General features: G+C 34.2%; 2 protein-coding genes across 2 annotated transcripts in view; one reads left to right on the top strand and one right to left on the bottom strand.

Annotated features, from left to right (window-relative positions):
* The window catches only part of LOC110021007 (kinesin-like protein KIN-13B), a 13140-nt gene extending 6823 nt beyond the window's left edge, over nucleotides 1-6317 (bottom strand). Inside the window, exons 1-4 of the mRNA XM_020719326.1 lie at nucleotides 5972-6317; nucleotides 5697-5882; nucleotides 5327-5521; nucleotides 4941-5048 (exon numbers count right to left, since the gene is read on the bottom strand). Of these exons, the coding sequence (XP_020574985.1) occupies nucleotides 4941-5048; nucleotides 5327-5521; nucleotides 5697-5882; nucleotides 5972-6145 (663 nt within the window). The 5' untranslated portion in view covers nucleotides 6146-6317. The remainder of the gene's footprint in view (nucleotides 1-4940; nucleotides 5049-5326; nucleotides 5522-5696; nucleotides 5883-5971) is intronic.
* A 21-nt stretch (nucleotides 6318-6338) lies between these two features.
* On the top strand, nucleotides 6339-12850 carry LOC110020964 (cell division control protein 48 homolog C-like). Its single transcript, XM_020719272.1, has 7 exons — nucleotides 6339-6371; nucleotides 10643-10759; nucleotides 10844-10948; nucleotides 11088-11153; nucleotides 11438-11711; nucleotides 12079-12212; nucleotides 12797-12850. The coding sequence occupies exons 1-7, from the start codon at nucleotides 6339-6341 to the stop codon at nucleotides 12848-12850; spliced, it is 783 nt and encodes a 260-aa protein (XP_020574931.1).
* The last annotated feature ends 536 nt before the right edge of the window (nucleotides 12851-13386 follow it).

Here is a 13386-nt window from a genome sequence, read left to right as displayed (position 1 = left end):
CCTTCAGTTTGGTCTCATGAACTGGGGGGTGGCATCCTCGCTCCTGTCGCACTTCAAGCGAGAGTGATTGAATCAAGAAAAAATTATGAAGGATTCTATGATGGATTTGACCATTTTGTAGTTGCAACGTTGTTTCCTATAGATGATCTTCCTCATTCCGCAAGAGACAAATTAAAAAAGCCTTAATATCTTTTGTTTTTTTTAGATTGAGCTCGGCCGCAATGGGTGGCATCCTTGCTCCTGTGGCACTTCAAGCGAGATTGTTATTGAAGAGTTCTTCCAAGAAGTAGTCACCCTAGAGGAAGTTGCTAAGGAGCTCAAAATACTTTGCTAACATAGTAGATCAATCATTGCTTCTTACCTCACCAGATTAGTACGAGCTAATAGCTTCTTTAACAACTCTAAGATACAACAATAATTTTTTGTTTGTATTTGTTAAGAGCGATTTCACTTCTTAGAAAGCCTTCTTATAATTTTTACTCCATTAAAAGTCCTTTGCACTTAATATTTTGAAGAATAGAGCACTTATCACCTATTTTTGAAATGAATCGGCTTAAACCTGTTATTCATCCGATCACTTTTTGTAATACTTTGATGTTTCTCGACAATGGCATCTTCAAGATCAGCTCAATTTTATTTGGATTCATTTTGATGCATTCAAGAGTGTGTACGCAACTCGAGAATTTGTCTGATCAAGCTCCAAAACAACACAAATGGGTTCAACCTCATAGTAAATTTCTTTAGAAGAATATTTCATCCAAGCCAAAAATATATGTTGAGGGCCTTTAACTATTTACAAGTAGATCGTCCACTTTGACATTTAACAATTATTCATTTTTGTTCCTTAAAAATAAGACCTCATCATTCTTTAGAAAATAGCAACATCATTCTTCAATCTAAAATGCATGATATTATAGTTGTATAATTCATCTCCATTGACAAAGGTTGACATTTTGGTGTTAGAACATGCATTTTGATTTGGTGATAACCCAAGAAGACATCAAAAAAGATAGTCACGATGTAGCCAATAGTTGAGTCAAATAAGGCATCAATTCGTGTTATATTAGCTATCTTTGGGTCAATTTAAGTTATAATAAGTGAAATGGACACATCCACCATTTGAATTTTAGATAATCACAAGATTTAATATATATTTGGAATATTGTACTTCTCTTATGAATCATGTTTCAAGTAATTTTTGAACTAAATGAACGATTTTGCAAATTTTGTAACAAATGGCCCAATTTTCATTTGATTGACATTTTTATCCAAATTAATTATTATGCAACATTAATGTTGATTGTTGGCATCTCGAAAGCTGACCAAGCAAATACGTTGATGGTCTTTCTTAGAATCACCATAAAGTAGCACTTGTACTCAACATTGGAAGATGAGCTAATTCTGAAATGCAGCTGGGGCCTCCTTTCTCCAGTTCTTCTTCGATGTTTTTAGAGTTGTCCATACCCATATCTTTTTCAACTTCCAAGTTCAAAACTTCCTCCAAAATAGCCTCACAATTTTCAATTAGCAATTTTTTTATTTAAGCAAATCGCCTCTCATTGTTATTTCTTGGCCTCAACCAAAAAATTTCACGATGTCTCAATATGTAAAAACAACTAAATGAAAAGTGTTGAATCGAGCTTGGTTGAATGTAGCATTGTAAGTCACCAAAGTATCAATTATTATGAAGTTAACAATGGTTAGAATTGTCAATCTCCTTCCCAATTGACCACAAAGTGATTATTCATTTAATCTCCCTTTTCTTTCTGAAAATTCATACATGGGGCTTATGGTCTACGATAATTGAATTCCTTCAATAATCGCTTTCCTAAATATTTTTTTAAGATTAAATTTATTGTGCATCCATTTTCAATCAATAAGTTGTTGATTTAGTAGTGAGCACCAAAATATCATGATTACTATAGTATCATTGTAAGGATTACCCATGAACCAGCCTGTCAACTTCAAAGAATAATAATGGGGGCAATTTTCATAGTTGATGCTTGCATCGTAGCCATCAAGTTCACATTCCCTGACCTAAGTTCTTTGAAATTGGTCGAGCGAGCACCTCTTTAAATCTGCATAAGATAGTGGGTATGATTATGACAATATAGATTGCTCTCGCAAATACTGGCTCACTTCAATCTTCCACCATCGACTCTTTGCTTAGCATTTGCCTAGGTTAGCTAAGATGAATTCTTTCAACTTTTAGTCCTTAATTAATTCTTCAAATAAGTTTATGACGTGGTAATAACACTCAATGTCCTGGTTGTGGTCTTTATGGAAGGCACAATGCTTGATCATGCATCTTAAGTGAGGACCGGCCATCATATGGTTGTAGGGTGCCTAAAATATTCTTTTTTTTAATCGCCTTAACTAGCTCAGCCATCAAGATTCTCATCGGAATTAATGCTCAAAGTTTGTGGGTGAACAATGATAAAAGTGACCTTTCTTCTCTTATCTTCATCTTGCTTGTCATATTAGGTTTATCTTGGTCAAAAATAAGGTCACAAGGGTTACAAGGTAATAATTGGATATGAGGTTGAGTGGCCTATCCCAAATCTCATAAGCTTGTGTCGACTACGTTATGATGTTTTTGGGGATTCTTAACTTCCTCACTTAATCAAAGCCTCTTATTCGACTTAAGGACAAGGCTTCGATCTCATTATTGTATTAATCTTTGTTTCTATGATTGTTGGCGAATTTGCTCGACTAATATCTATGGTTGTTGCAAGGCTAGCACATAGTGAAAATGTCATTTATGGAGACTCTGAATAAGAGCCATGTGAGACATAGACAACTCTAGGTCTTTTATCTCAAGCATCTATCGTTAAAATCATGTCATGAAGTTTATCATTGACTCACGGAGCTCTTCTTGAATCTTCTAGAAGGCCTCCAAATATTTCTAGAGTGTCGTGTGCTGAAGAACTAGACGATGAATATTCCATTGAACTCGATAAATGAAGTGATTATCTCGAGCGGTAGATGGAAAAACCACCGTAAGAATATATTCTTTAAGAGTTGCGAGTAGTAACCACCACTCCATCGTGTCATTGATATTTAGCAACAAAATAACTGATTCTAAGTGACCAAAGTTATCAACCGGGTCAGCCTGCCCTTTGCAAGAGTAAGTGTGAAATTTATATTTGCATGGGAGCCTAGATTATGCTCTCTCAAAAAAAAGGTATTTGCCCGTCGTGGTCGCCTTCTCCCTAATGCTACTGCCCAAAAGTTTTCCTCCTAACTATCGAGTTGATAGGTTCCTCATGCAAGTTCACCCAAGATGCAATTCTTGGGATCTGGTCTAAGACAATCTGACAAATTTGGTTCAGCCCCACATTCATTTCAGTTAGTTATCTAGTCAGTACAAAGTCTTGGATTCACAAAAACTTCTTTTGCAAGGGTCTCACTAGTTAGTTCTTTGTTGGGAGCTTCTATTTATCTCTATTTGGCATGCTCATTACACCTTTTAAAATGTTGGATCCTGGTTTATTTTTCTACTTGTTATGCCAACAATTTAACATAAAAAAGAAAAGAAAGTTAAGAAATAGATGAAGAAGAAAACTAATAATAATGTAGAAGGAAATCCAATATCAAGCTCAAATGAATAATAATTTTAGACTAGAGTACACAGAACTATGTAAGCACGTCGAGTTTATATTTATAAATAAGGATCGGGATAAAAGGCTAGAAATGATCTACATATATAAGAAGATGAAGTGAAAGAGGCATATAGCCTAAAAAAGAGCTCAAACTTAAAAAATTATTCAATCGTCTATTTGAGAGAAAGTCATCAAACAACTTTCTAGGATCGAGCGATTGTCGGGTTGAGTTAATCTAGCAAGTCTAATGTAAACCTGAGCTCGTTCTTTATGAGCTTGTTGAATGATCATCACTTAAATTTCTCTAACAAATTTGCCTAGGCCCTGTTGAATGAGTCTCCATGAACTAGGCTTGCGAGTTTTGCTTGAACCCAATTGGCAAATCTAATTAAGCTACACAGGCAAGATCATCCTAAGCCCGTTTAGAGCTCTCTCTACATGAGTTCCGCTCTTAGCACATTAGCGGTATACAAATTCAATCAACAAATCCCTACCAACTGAACAATTTGACTTGAATTAACTTAGCAGGAGTTCTACTACTAAATCATAGGCAAAAGAAGGCTTATTGTGAAAATAAGTTGCACGTTGCAATTAGATTCACTCTATCAACCCTTTTGAACAATTAAAAGCAACAAGCGGTGTTACAAAAGATGTGCAACAAATTTATAAAAAAGTATAGTACATGAACAATTGAAATTATATCACTAAAGATGAAGCTGTTGAAAATAAGCCAAAGGGTTTGAACATATAATATGAAGGAGAGAATGCCAAAAACTATAGAGAAAAAAAAATGGAAGACTTAAGGTACTATGAATAGAAAATTTTCAAAATAATTTGTGAAAAATAATAACCTCAGGATCCAAATAGTTGGAATAAGGCTAATGTTGGTGTTGCTATTATTTATTGCCGATAATGAATAATTTTTTAATAAATGCTCAATTACACTTTATATCGGTGGCTCACCAGTCCATGCAAATATTGTTTCCACATAATGCGAGTAAATGCTACTTCGTGAAAGAATTATCCTATTTCTTAACCAAAAAAAAATGCACCTATAATTTCTGGCTTATGCAACCAACAAAGCAAACCTCTGTTTTATTTGAAGCTCATTTTAACTCAGATATGTTTATGCTTTGATCATTTGTACATTGCAATGCATGCATCATGTTAGATCGTCTATACCATTATAGCATTTACATGAACAAAAGTAAATGGGCATAAAGGTTTGTAGCACGAACAATTTTTTTAACAAAGATACTAATGAATGTCAAACAGCTTATATTTTGCAATATCCAATGCAAAAGTTGGAGAAAGAAAAGAATAAAGTGGTTGAAATACCTTCAGTTTGGTCTCATGAACTGTGAGAGAATTCGTATGTTGTTCAATTGAGATGATATCTTCCTCTTTTCTTGCTATTTCCTTTTTATTAAGTGGCCGTTTCCGCACCTGCATCAATAAGCACCAAATTCCTTTTTAACAGAGAAAATGAAATTAGACATTATCTAGCTAGTGCATTCAAAATGAGAGCGTGGTTTTGTGTTCTAATCAATCCCTATGGAAGAACTAAGCTTCTTAACTCTGTAGCTCAAAAAAACAGTGCAAGTGAGGACAGAAGAATGACAATCTAAAGAATAAAATGCAAGTGTTTCTCCAGCTCTATAAGCAAACATTAAAAAGAATGGCGAAGAATTAAGAATCAAAATTAACATATCCTAAAAACGTACCACTACTTTAATCTTGGCAACAGAACCAGGCTTGTCCTTCTCTAATGGAAAACCCTTCGAGATAATATTTTCTGCCGTGGGAGGAGTCTTCCCAAACTGCTTGATAGAATAAATGTTAGAATCCGAGTCAGCAAGGCTACGCTCTCGCGCAAGCCCAAATGACGCCGCATCATCACATAATCCTGGAGCCGGTATCTGACCATACAATCAACAATTCAAATAAAAAAGGAAATATCGTTAAATTCCAATGGAAAACGGAGTCTCTATTCCAATTCATAACTTCCCGAAGAAATGCTACAAAATTGCAACCCGCCGCCCCGCACCCTTTCCCCCGCGGCAGATATCACAGAGAAAAGAAGAGAACTCTTACATCCGTTAGCAGCTCAGTGTCGAACGAATGGAGATCCAAGATTCCTGGACTAAGCTCACTCGGCGAGACATCATCGCCGGTCTTCTTCCGGCCGGAGCTCAATGGCGGAGTCGAGGGATCCATGGACAGCATGAACTCACCTCTCATTCCCCTCTGCGCGCTCCGTAGCATTCTCGAATACTCCACCTGGTCCAAACCCCAACCGATCTAAAAATCAACCAACAACAAAGAACTACAACCTACCTAACGATTACCGTAAGATCAAACACTCCAACCTGCTTCGAAGAAGAGAAACCGGGGGCCGGCAGGCTCTGCATCCACTTCCCGCCGCCGCCGCCGCCGCCTGAAGAGAAAGAATCGACAAGGAACTGTTCGGGAGAATACTGCCGTTGGTGTTGATGGCCCGATCGCTCCATCTGTCTTCCTCCCACCGCCGCCGCCGCGTTCATCCTTTGCTCGGACTGGTCTCGTTGGACGACCAATGTCAGTCGATGGGAGTCGCCGGCGATCAGCGGAGGTGTGGGGAGGAAGAGAGAGAAATTGTCAAATGCGAGTGAGATCTGGATCGGTTCAGCTGCCTGTTTGTAAAGGGAAGAGAGAAGGCCGCGAGGCTTACAAGTGACAAATGCCACCCGAGGTCAAATGCGAGTGAGATCTGGATCGCCTCAGCTGCCTGTTTGTAAAGGGGAGAAAGAGAGTAGGCCGCGAGGCTTACAAGTGACAAATGCCACCCGAAAAAGGAGGTGCTTTTTTTTTAATCAGTTAATTATTTGCTTCTCCGAAGATTCAAAACTTTGAAATAGAGGGAGACCAGATCCCTTGCGCAAGAAAAAAAAATTACATGTATACCCCTCAATTTTTATGTATTTATAGCTCTAAATTAAGGAAAAATATTACATTTGATACTGTAGCTGTTTGGGAATTACTTGCTAGTCGGATTTACATATAAAATGTCTAGATAGTCCCTTGATTGTTTGCATAAGCGTCCACACTTTAAATTGGAGTTGAAATAGTCCTCCTGGGCAACTATTTGGAGGACTATTTCAGCCCATTTTAAAACAGTTAGGTGCTAAATTGATACATTTTATAGACACTTGGATTAAAATGACTCCATGTAAAATAGTCAGGAGACTATTTGACACTTTACTCTTTAAAAATATGCCCAACTGCCACATTTTCAGCTCATTCTTGTCCCATCTTTGCTCTATATTTATTAATGATTTGTTTTGGTTGTTTTATACTTTCTTGATATTTTGCATATGAATCTCAACTTCAACATTACAACAATAACAACAAAAGTCTTTATCACACTATGTGGGGTCGGCTATATGAATCCTTTTTCTCTTTTGAGTCCTATTGAGTGTCATATTTTCATTTAATTCTAATAAATTAAGATCATTTTTTATACAATATGCTCAAGTCTTTCTCTTTTATACAATATGCTCAAGTCTTTCTAGGTCTACCTTTGCCTTTTTTAACATAAGTTAAATCTAAAATATCTACTTCTCTAACCAGATCATCAAATGGTCTATGTTTAATGTGAACAAACTATCTAAGACGATTCTTTCTAATTTTGTCTGCCATTGGAGCTACACCTACCCTATCACAAATATATTCGTTTTGCATTTTGTCTCTGAGTGTAAAGCCACTCATCAACCTAAGTATTATCATCTCGACAACATTTAACTTAGATTCATGTTTCTCTTTTCAAGGCCAACATTCTGCGCCATAGAGCGCTGCAGGTCTCAGCACCACCTTATAAAATTTTCCTTTCAGTCTAAGTGGTACTTTTCTATCACACAATGGGACTGAAACATCATACATTCCAACCAACCGACCTGAATTCTACTAATAACATCCCCATCTATATCACCATCACTTGAACAATAGACCCGAGATATCGAAAGCTTTCACACCTTTTAATAATTTGATCATTCATTGTTACAACTCTGTCACTGGAGCTACTACTACTAAAACTATATTTCACTTATTCAATTTTTGTTCTACTCAAATGAGGGCCTTTAGACTCCAAAGTAGACCTCTATAATTCAAGTTTTTCCCGAGCTCCTTCTCTAATATTGTCCATAAGAAGGATATCTTCAGCGAAAAACATACACTAACATACATCCTCTTGTAAATGTCCAATAAGAGCCATAACTAAAGCGAAGAGATATAAAATTAAAGTTTATCCCTGATGTAATCCAATTGAGATAGGAAAATATTTGGTCAATTCTCATTCTGTTCGAACACAAGTAACAACTATAGTATACATATCCTTAATGACTTGAATATAAGTCACATCATCACTTTTTTTCTCCATAACTCTCCAAAGGATATCTCTTGGGCCCCTATGATAAGTTTTTTCTAAATCAATAAAAATCATATGTATATCTTCCTTATTCTCTTTGTACCTCTCTATCAATCATTTTAGTAAATATATAGCTTTCATAATAGACATGTCTGACATAAATCCAAACTGATTATGAGAAATCTTTGTAATACGTCTTAACTTATGTTCAATTACTCCTTCCCGTAATTTAAAAGTATGACACATCAACTTAATTTCTCTATAATTTGCACTCTCTTTTGCATCCCTTTTTTCTTAAAAATAGGGACCAAGAAAGTCCTAAATTTTCTAAATATTTTCACATTTGTAATTGAGATTTCATCTGATATTACAGAGATTCCATCCTTGGTTTTCTTTAAAGCCTCCTCAACTTTTTTTTACTAATGCGTAAAAATGAAATATTTTATTATTATTAACAATATTAAGATCATTAAGGTCGATCGTATTTTCAGAAATATCATTGAAAAGTTTATCAAAATAACTCATTCACATTTGTTGAATATTTTTTTCTAAAAAAAATACTTTTTGTTTTTCTTCTTTAATACACTTTACTTGAGTTAAATCTTTATTATTCTTTTCTTTTTATTTGGCTAGTTTTTATACATATATATATATATATATATATGAATATATGACAGAGACCCAAATACTAATTTCCCATGCGCTAGGCCCTTTGATGAGAGCCCGTGTCATGTGCCTAAATATTCTAGAACCCAGCCTCATTGGGGATCAAACCCGTGACCTAAGGAGACTTATAATGAAACCCGCCAACCAACAGGCCAAGACTTACGACACTATATATTAAAGATCACTAAAAATAGTATTTTTAGCATTTTAAATTGTTTTCTTAGACTCCCTACGGGTTATTTTATATTTTTCTCAGTTTTCAAAATTTTAAATTCAAACCAATTTTTAGAACATAACTTATTATATTTTATCTAAACTTGCACAGTATTATTGTATAAACAACTATTTTTATTTATAGAAATATTTTCTTTTAATTCTCCAAATACATATTTTATCATTTGTTTAATAGTATTTGTTAATTCATCCCATATATAATTTGTTTCTTCATGAACATCATAAATCTTACTTATAAAAATATTTTTTTGTCTTTTAATTTCCCCAATATAATTCTATGATAATGATTCATAGTTTTCTTTATTTTATAACTTTTCATCTTAATATCCATAATTAATAATCGATGTTAAGTACTTAAATTCTGACTTAGAATAACCTTGCAATCTTTATATTCTCGACAATCTTATTTTCTCATAAGAAAATAATCAATTTGTGTTTTATTAGATCCACTCTTACAAATAATATAATAATATGCTTATATTTTTTCTATGCTTATATTTTTTCTTGAATAAAGTATTAGTAATAATAAAATCAAACACTAAAGTACAATCTATTATGACTCTACTTTCTTCATTAATCGCTCCAAAACCATGATCACCATGAATTTTTCTAAAATTTTCTACCGCTACCGACTTGTCCATTTAAATCCTCTCCAATAAAAATTCTTTCTTAAAGTGGTATCGTAAAGTAGTATCGTTTATATTAATTCTTTTAGATCATTTCAAAATTTTTCTTTAGAACATATATTTAAATCTACTTGAGGAGCAGAAGCAATTATAATATTAAAAATTTTAGTATCGACAACAATCTTAAGGGCTGTAATTTAATCTCTAATTTTATTATTTTTCACAACATTATCTTTCAAACTCTTATTTATAATTATACGTATATCATTTCTAGTGCGACTCTTACCTGAATACCAAAGTTTAAAATCTAAATGATCAATCTCCTTAGTTTTTTCTGCAACTCATTTAGTTTATTGAATACATAAGATATTTATATTGCTAATCATAATATCAAATTTTTTTTAAATTTAACTGTGAGAGTATCTATATTCTAAGATAATATCCAAAAATTAGTTTTATGGACTAATTTGTTTACCTACTTCTATCTGTAATGTAGGAACCTTTGCTTATTTGACACTATACCCGGACGCCAATGTAGCGGCTCTTACACACTAGGTCATACAACGCGTCTCTTTCAAGGGATGCTCTAACATTTACACAGTGATCAAAAGGCTTCATATCATGATTTTTTGACACACTTTACGCTGGTTGTCTACTACCTAACACAACCTTCCACTTTTCACATCTGAGACTTGAGATCTGACAATAATAGTGTTAAACATTGAATTAAAAAAGAAAAGGGTTCCCTTGTGCATGGAGATCTTGTCGATGCAAGGTCTCAGTAGATGTTGAGATGTCTCTCAATTGTCATTTATACTTATTATTGGTTGTTGGATTCAAATTTTGGGCATTTACATACATACCACACAATTCTTATGTATTTTCATACATCTAAACATTCATATTTATATTTAACATCACGTAAAAATATCACTATCGCTATCTTTTTAAAATTGAAATGCACATTTTCATGTCTAGGTATGTGTTATAAATGTAAATATCAAACTTTGAGTGTTAGCAAGGGAATACATAAAAATTGTATGGCAAGCACGTGAATTTCTCTTCAATTCTTTGTTTCCAAGTCCACTAAACTTGGTTTATGTGGTTTTTAGGAACTTGGGGTGGACATGGAGGTTGGTTTTTTGCTTTATGGACCTCCGGGTTGTGGGAAAACATTGATTGCAAAGGCTCTAGCCAACGAGGCAGATGCCAACTTTATACATAGTAAGGTGCGTGCAAACTCTTCCAAGCTTTCGTTTGAGAATTTTTTTTTGTTTGAAAATAATTATTTGCTTTGTATCAATAATATGCAGGGCCCTGAGATTCTGAGGAAATATGCTGGAGAAAACGAGCAAGAAGTTAGAACAATATTTAGCCGTGCGAGAACTTGTTCTTCGTGCATACTTTTCTTTGATGAAGTGCGTACAGACCCATCAATCATCAAATATCTACTAATTAATATGTAACAAAAAAGGGTAATATTAAATGCTAGTAGTAAAAAACCATCCTATTTTGCATTGTATTTATCTTGATTTTTATGTTATTAGTTTGTTTTAGGTGGATGCTTTGACACCAAAGAGAGGAAGAGAAGGAGCGTTGGTTGTGGAACGGACCCTAAACCAAGTTATCTTTTTTACATATCTAACACCCTGAATTTTACTTTTTACATATCCATAACCCAAATCTTTCATATCACGTCAAAAATCCACTATTTTAACTTTTAAAAGTGAAGATCACATCAAAAATCCACTATTTTAACTTTTAAAAGTGAAGTATACCTTTTTCATGCATGCACAAGGCGTATATATGTAAAATTTGAAGTTTAGGTGTTAGATATGTAAATACATAGGAGTTGAATGTTCGTTAAATTTAATGCCTAAGCTTGGATAACTTTCATTGAAATGCAGCTGCTTATAGAATTAGATGGTGCTGTTCAGCGGCGCGGTGTTTACGTTATTGGAGCTACGAAAAGGCTTGAAGTGATCGACCCTGCCGTTCTACGGCCGGGTAGATTTGGAAGACTTTCTTACGTCCCTCTTCCAACTGCAGAGGAACGGGGTTTGATTTTGAGAGGACTTTGTCTTAAAAAGCCTGTTTCTCCGGATTTTTATTACACCGCCCTTGCTTCTAGAGAGGCATGTAGGAATCTCAATGGGGCTGATCTTGTTGTTCTGGTAAGGCTGAACTGGAATATATAATGAAAAGGGTCATTTACATACACAGCACATCATTCTTATGCATGTATATCTCTCACAAGTATACTTTTATATATACAAACATAACACTTAAATCTTTAATATTACTTCAAAAACAGTAGCATTAACACTTTTTAAAAGTGAAATAACATTTTCATGCATTGTTTTAAATCACCAAAGTGCTTCGTATATAAATATGAATGTTTAGGTGTGATATATATAAATACATAAGAATTATGTTACATGTATGTAAATTTCCCTATTAAAAATTGCACATATATGAGATTAGAGGCATTTTAACTGGCTTGCAATTTTTTTTTTTTATTTTATAACAGGGAAATGAAGCTGCCAATAAGCTGCCATGATTGTGAAGGAGGAGAAACAGTTGCATGTGGACCAAGGGATTTCGTATGATACACCATTTGTGATAAAGACATCACAGTTTGAAAAGGCCCTTGAGACGATCGTCCCGTCGGTCTCAGAGGAGGTATGAAACACAAACGTACATAGCTCGGAGCCCTTTTTTCTTAGGGACATTTACATACATACCGCCCAATTCCTATGTATTTACATATTTAACTCATAAACTTTCATTTCTATTTTTATACCACTCAAATCTTTCATGTCACAACAAAATTACCACTATTTTAATCTTTGTAAGGTGGCATGTTTGTTAAAAATTTAAGTTTAGTGTCAGATATGTAACATAGGAATTTGAGTGGTGTGCTAGTAAATCTTCCTATACCACTTTGCGTGGACTAACTATCTATCTCTGTAATGAAGCACTAATGGATTTGTCTTTGTTAGTGAGGTGCCTTACTTTTTATATATTGTCATATCAATGTTGCTCATTGTCATCGTTAGGCTTATCCCAACTTTTTGGTGTTGGTTTCATGAATTCTTTTTTCGTTAGTATCTTAATGGCTTCAAGTCATAGTTTTACTCTCTGGCTTTGTTTGAAAATTTCTTTATGCATTTAGGGTAAACATGCAAATTTAATTTGGTTTCAGAAATTACTTTATGCACAAATTTTGAACTTGTTCTCCTTCCTTTTGTTGTTATATACTGCAGCAAAGGCGTTACCATGAGGCCTTGTCCCAGAACTTACACAGTATCATGAAATGAGACTCTCCAATCAACTTGATAAGTGCGATATTATATTTCAAGGTTGAGTTTGCGGATTAGCTCTGCAAAAATTTGTTTCAATGGATTATTTTAAAAGGCGTGTAATTTTGATTGAGCGAATCAGGGAAAGTTTTATCAGGATGAGGCTGCTTCTACATGCTATATTTTGTGTTACAGATTATCAATTTTATACCTTTTCTTGACAAAGTTGTGTAATCAGGAGAATTATTAAAAGCTGTGGTAGTTTTATCCTGAGTTTAACCGGAGGGCATGTAGAGGAGTTATTATTTTTTGAAATTTTCAAGTTAAGTCTTACATTTTGTAGTGTATTATTCTCTATTCCTGATGGCTTTCGTTATTTTTCTGCAAAAGCAAATTGTTCTGAAACCTATTGTGAGATTTCATGTTGTGTGATACTTTATTTAACGAATTAAACCTTTAGATGGTCCTAATATATATGAGTTTATCTTTGGTGTTCTAAATGAGCATATATAAGGCTTTCAACGAACCAGGTCATGTTTCCATCTAAAAGTACA

The sequence above is a fragment of the Phalaenopsis equestris genome, unplaced genomic scaffold (genome assembly GCF_001263595.1).
Source record: "Phalaenopsis equestris unplaced genomic scaffold, ASM126359v1 Scaffold000114, whole genome shotgun sequence".
NCBI lineage: Eukaryota > Viridiplantae > Streptophyta > Magnoliopsida > Asparagales > Orchidaceae > Phalaenopsis > Phalaenopsis equestris.
Note: the sequence above shows the minus strand (reverse complement) of the source record. Positions and strands in the feature narration are given on the sequence as shown.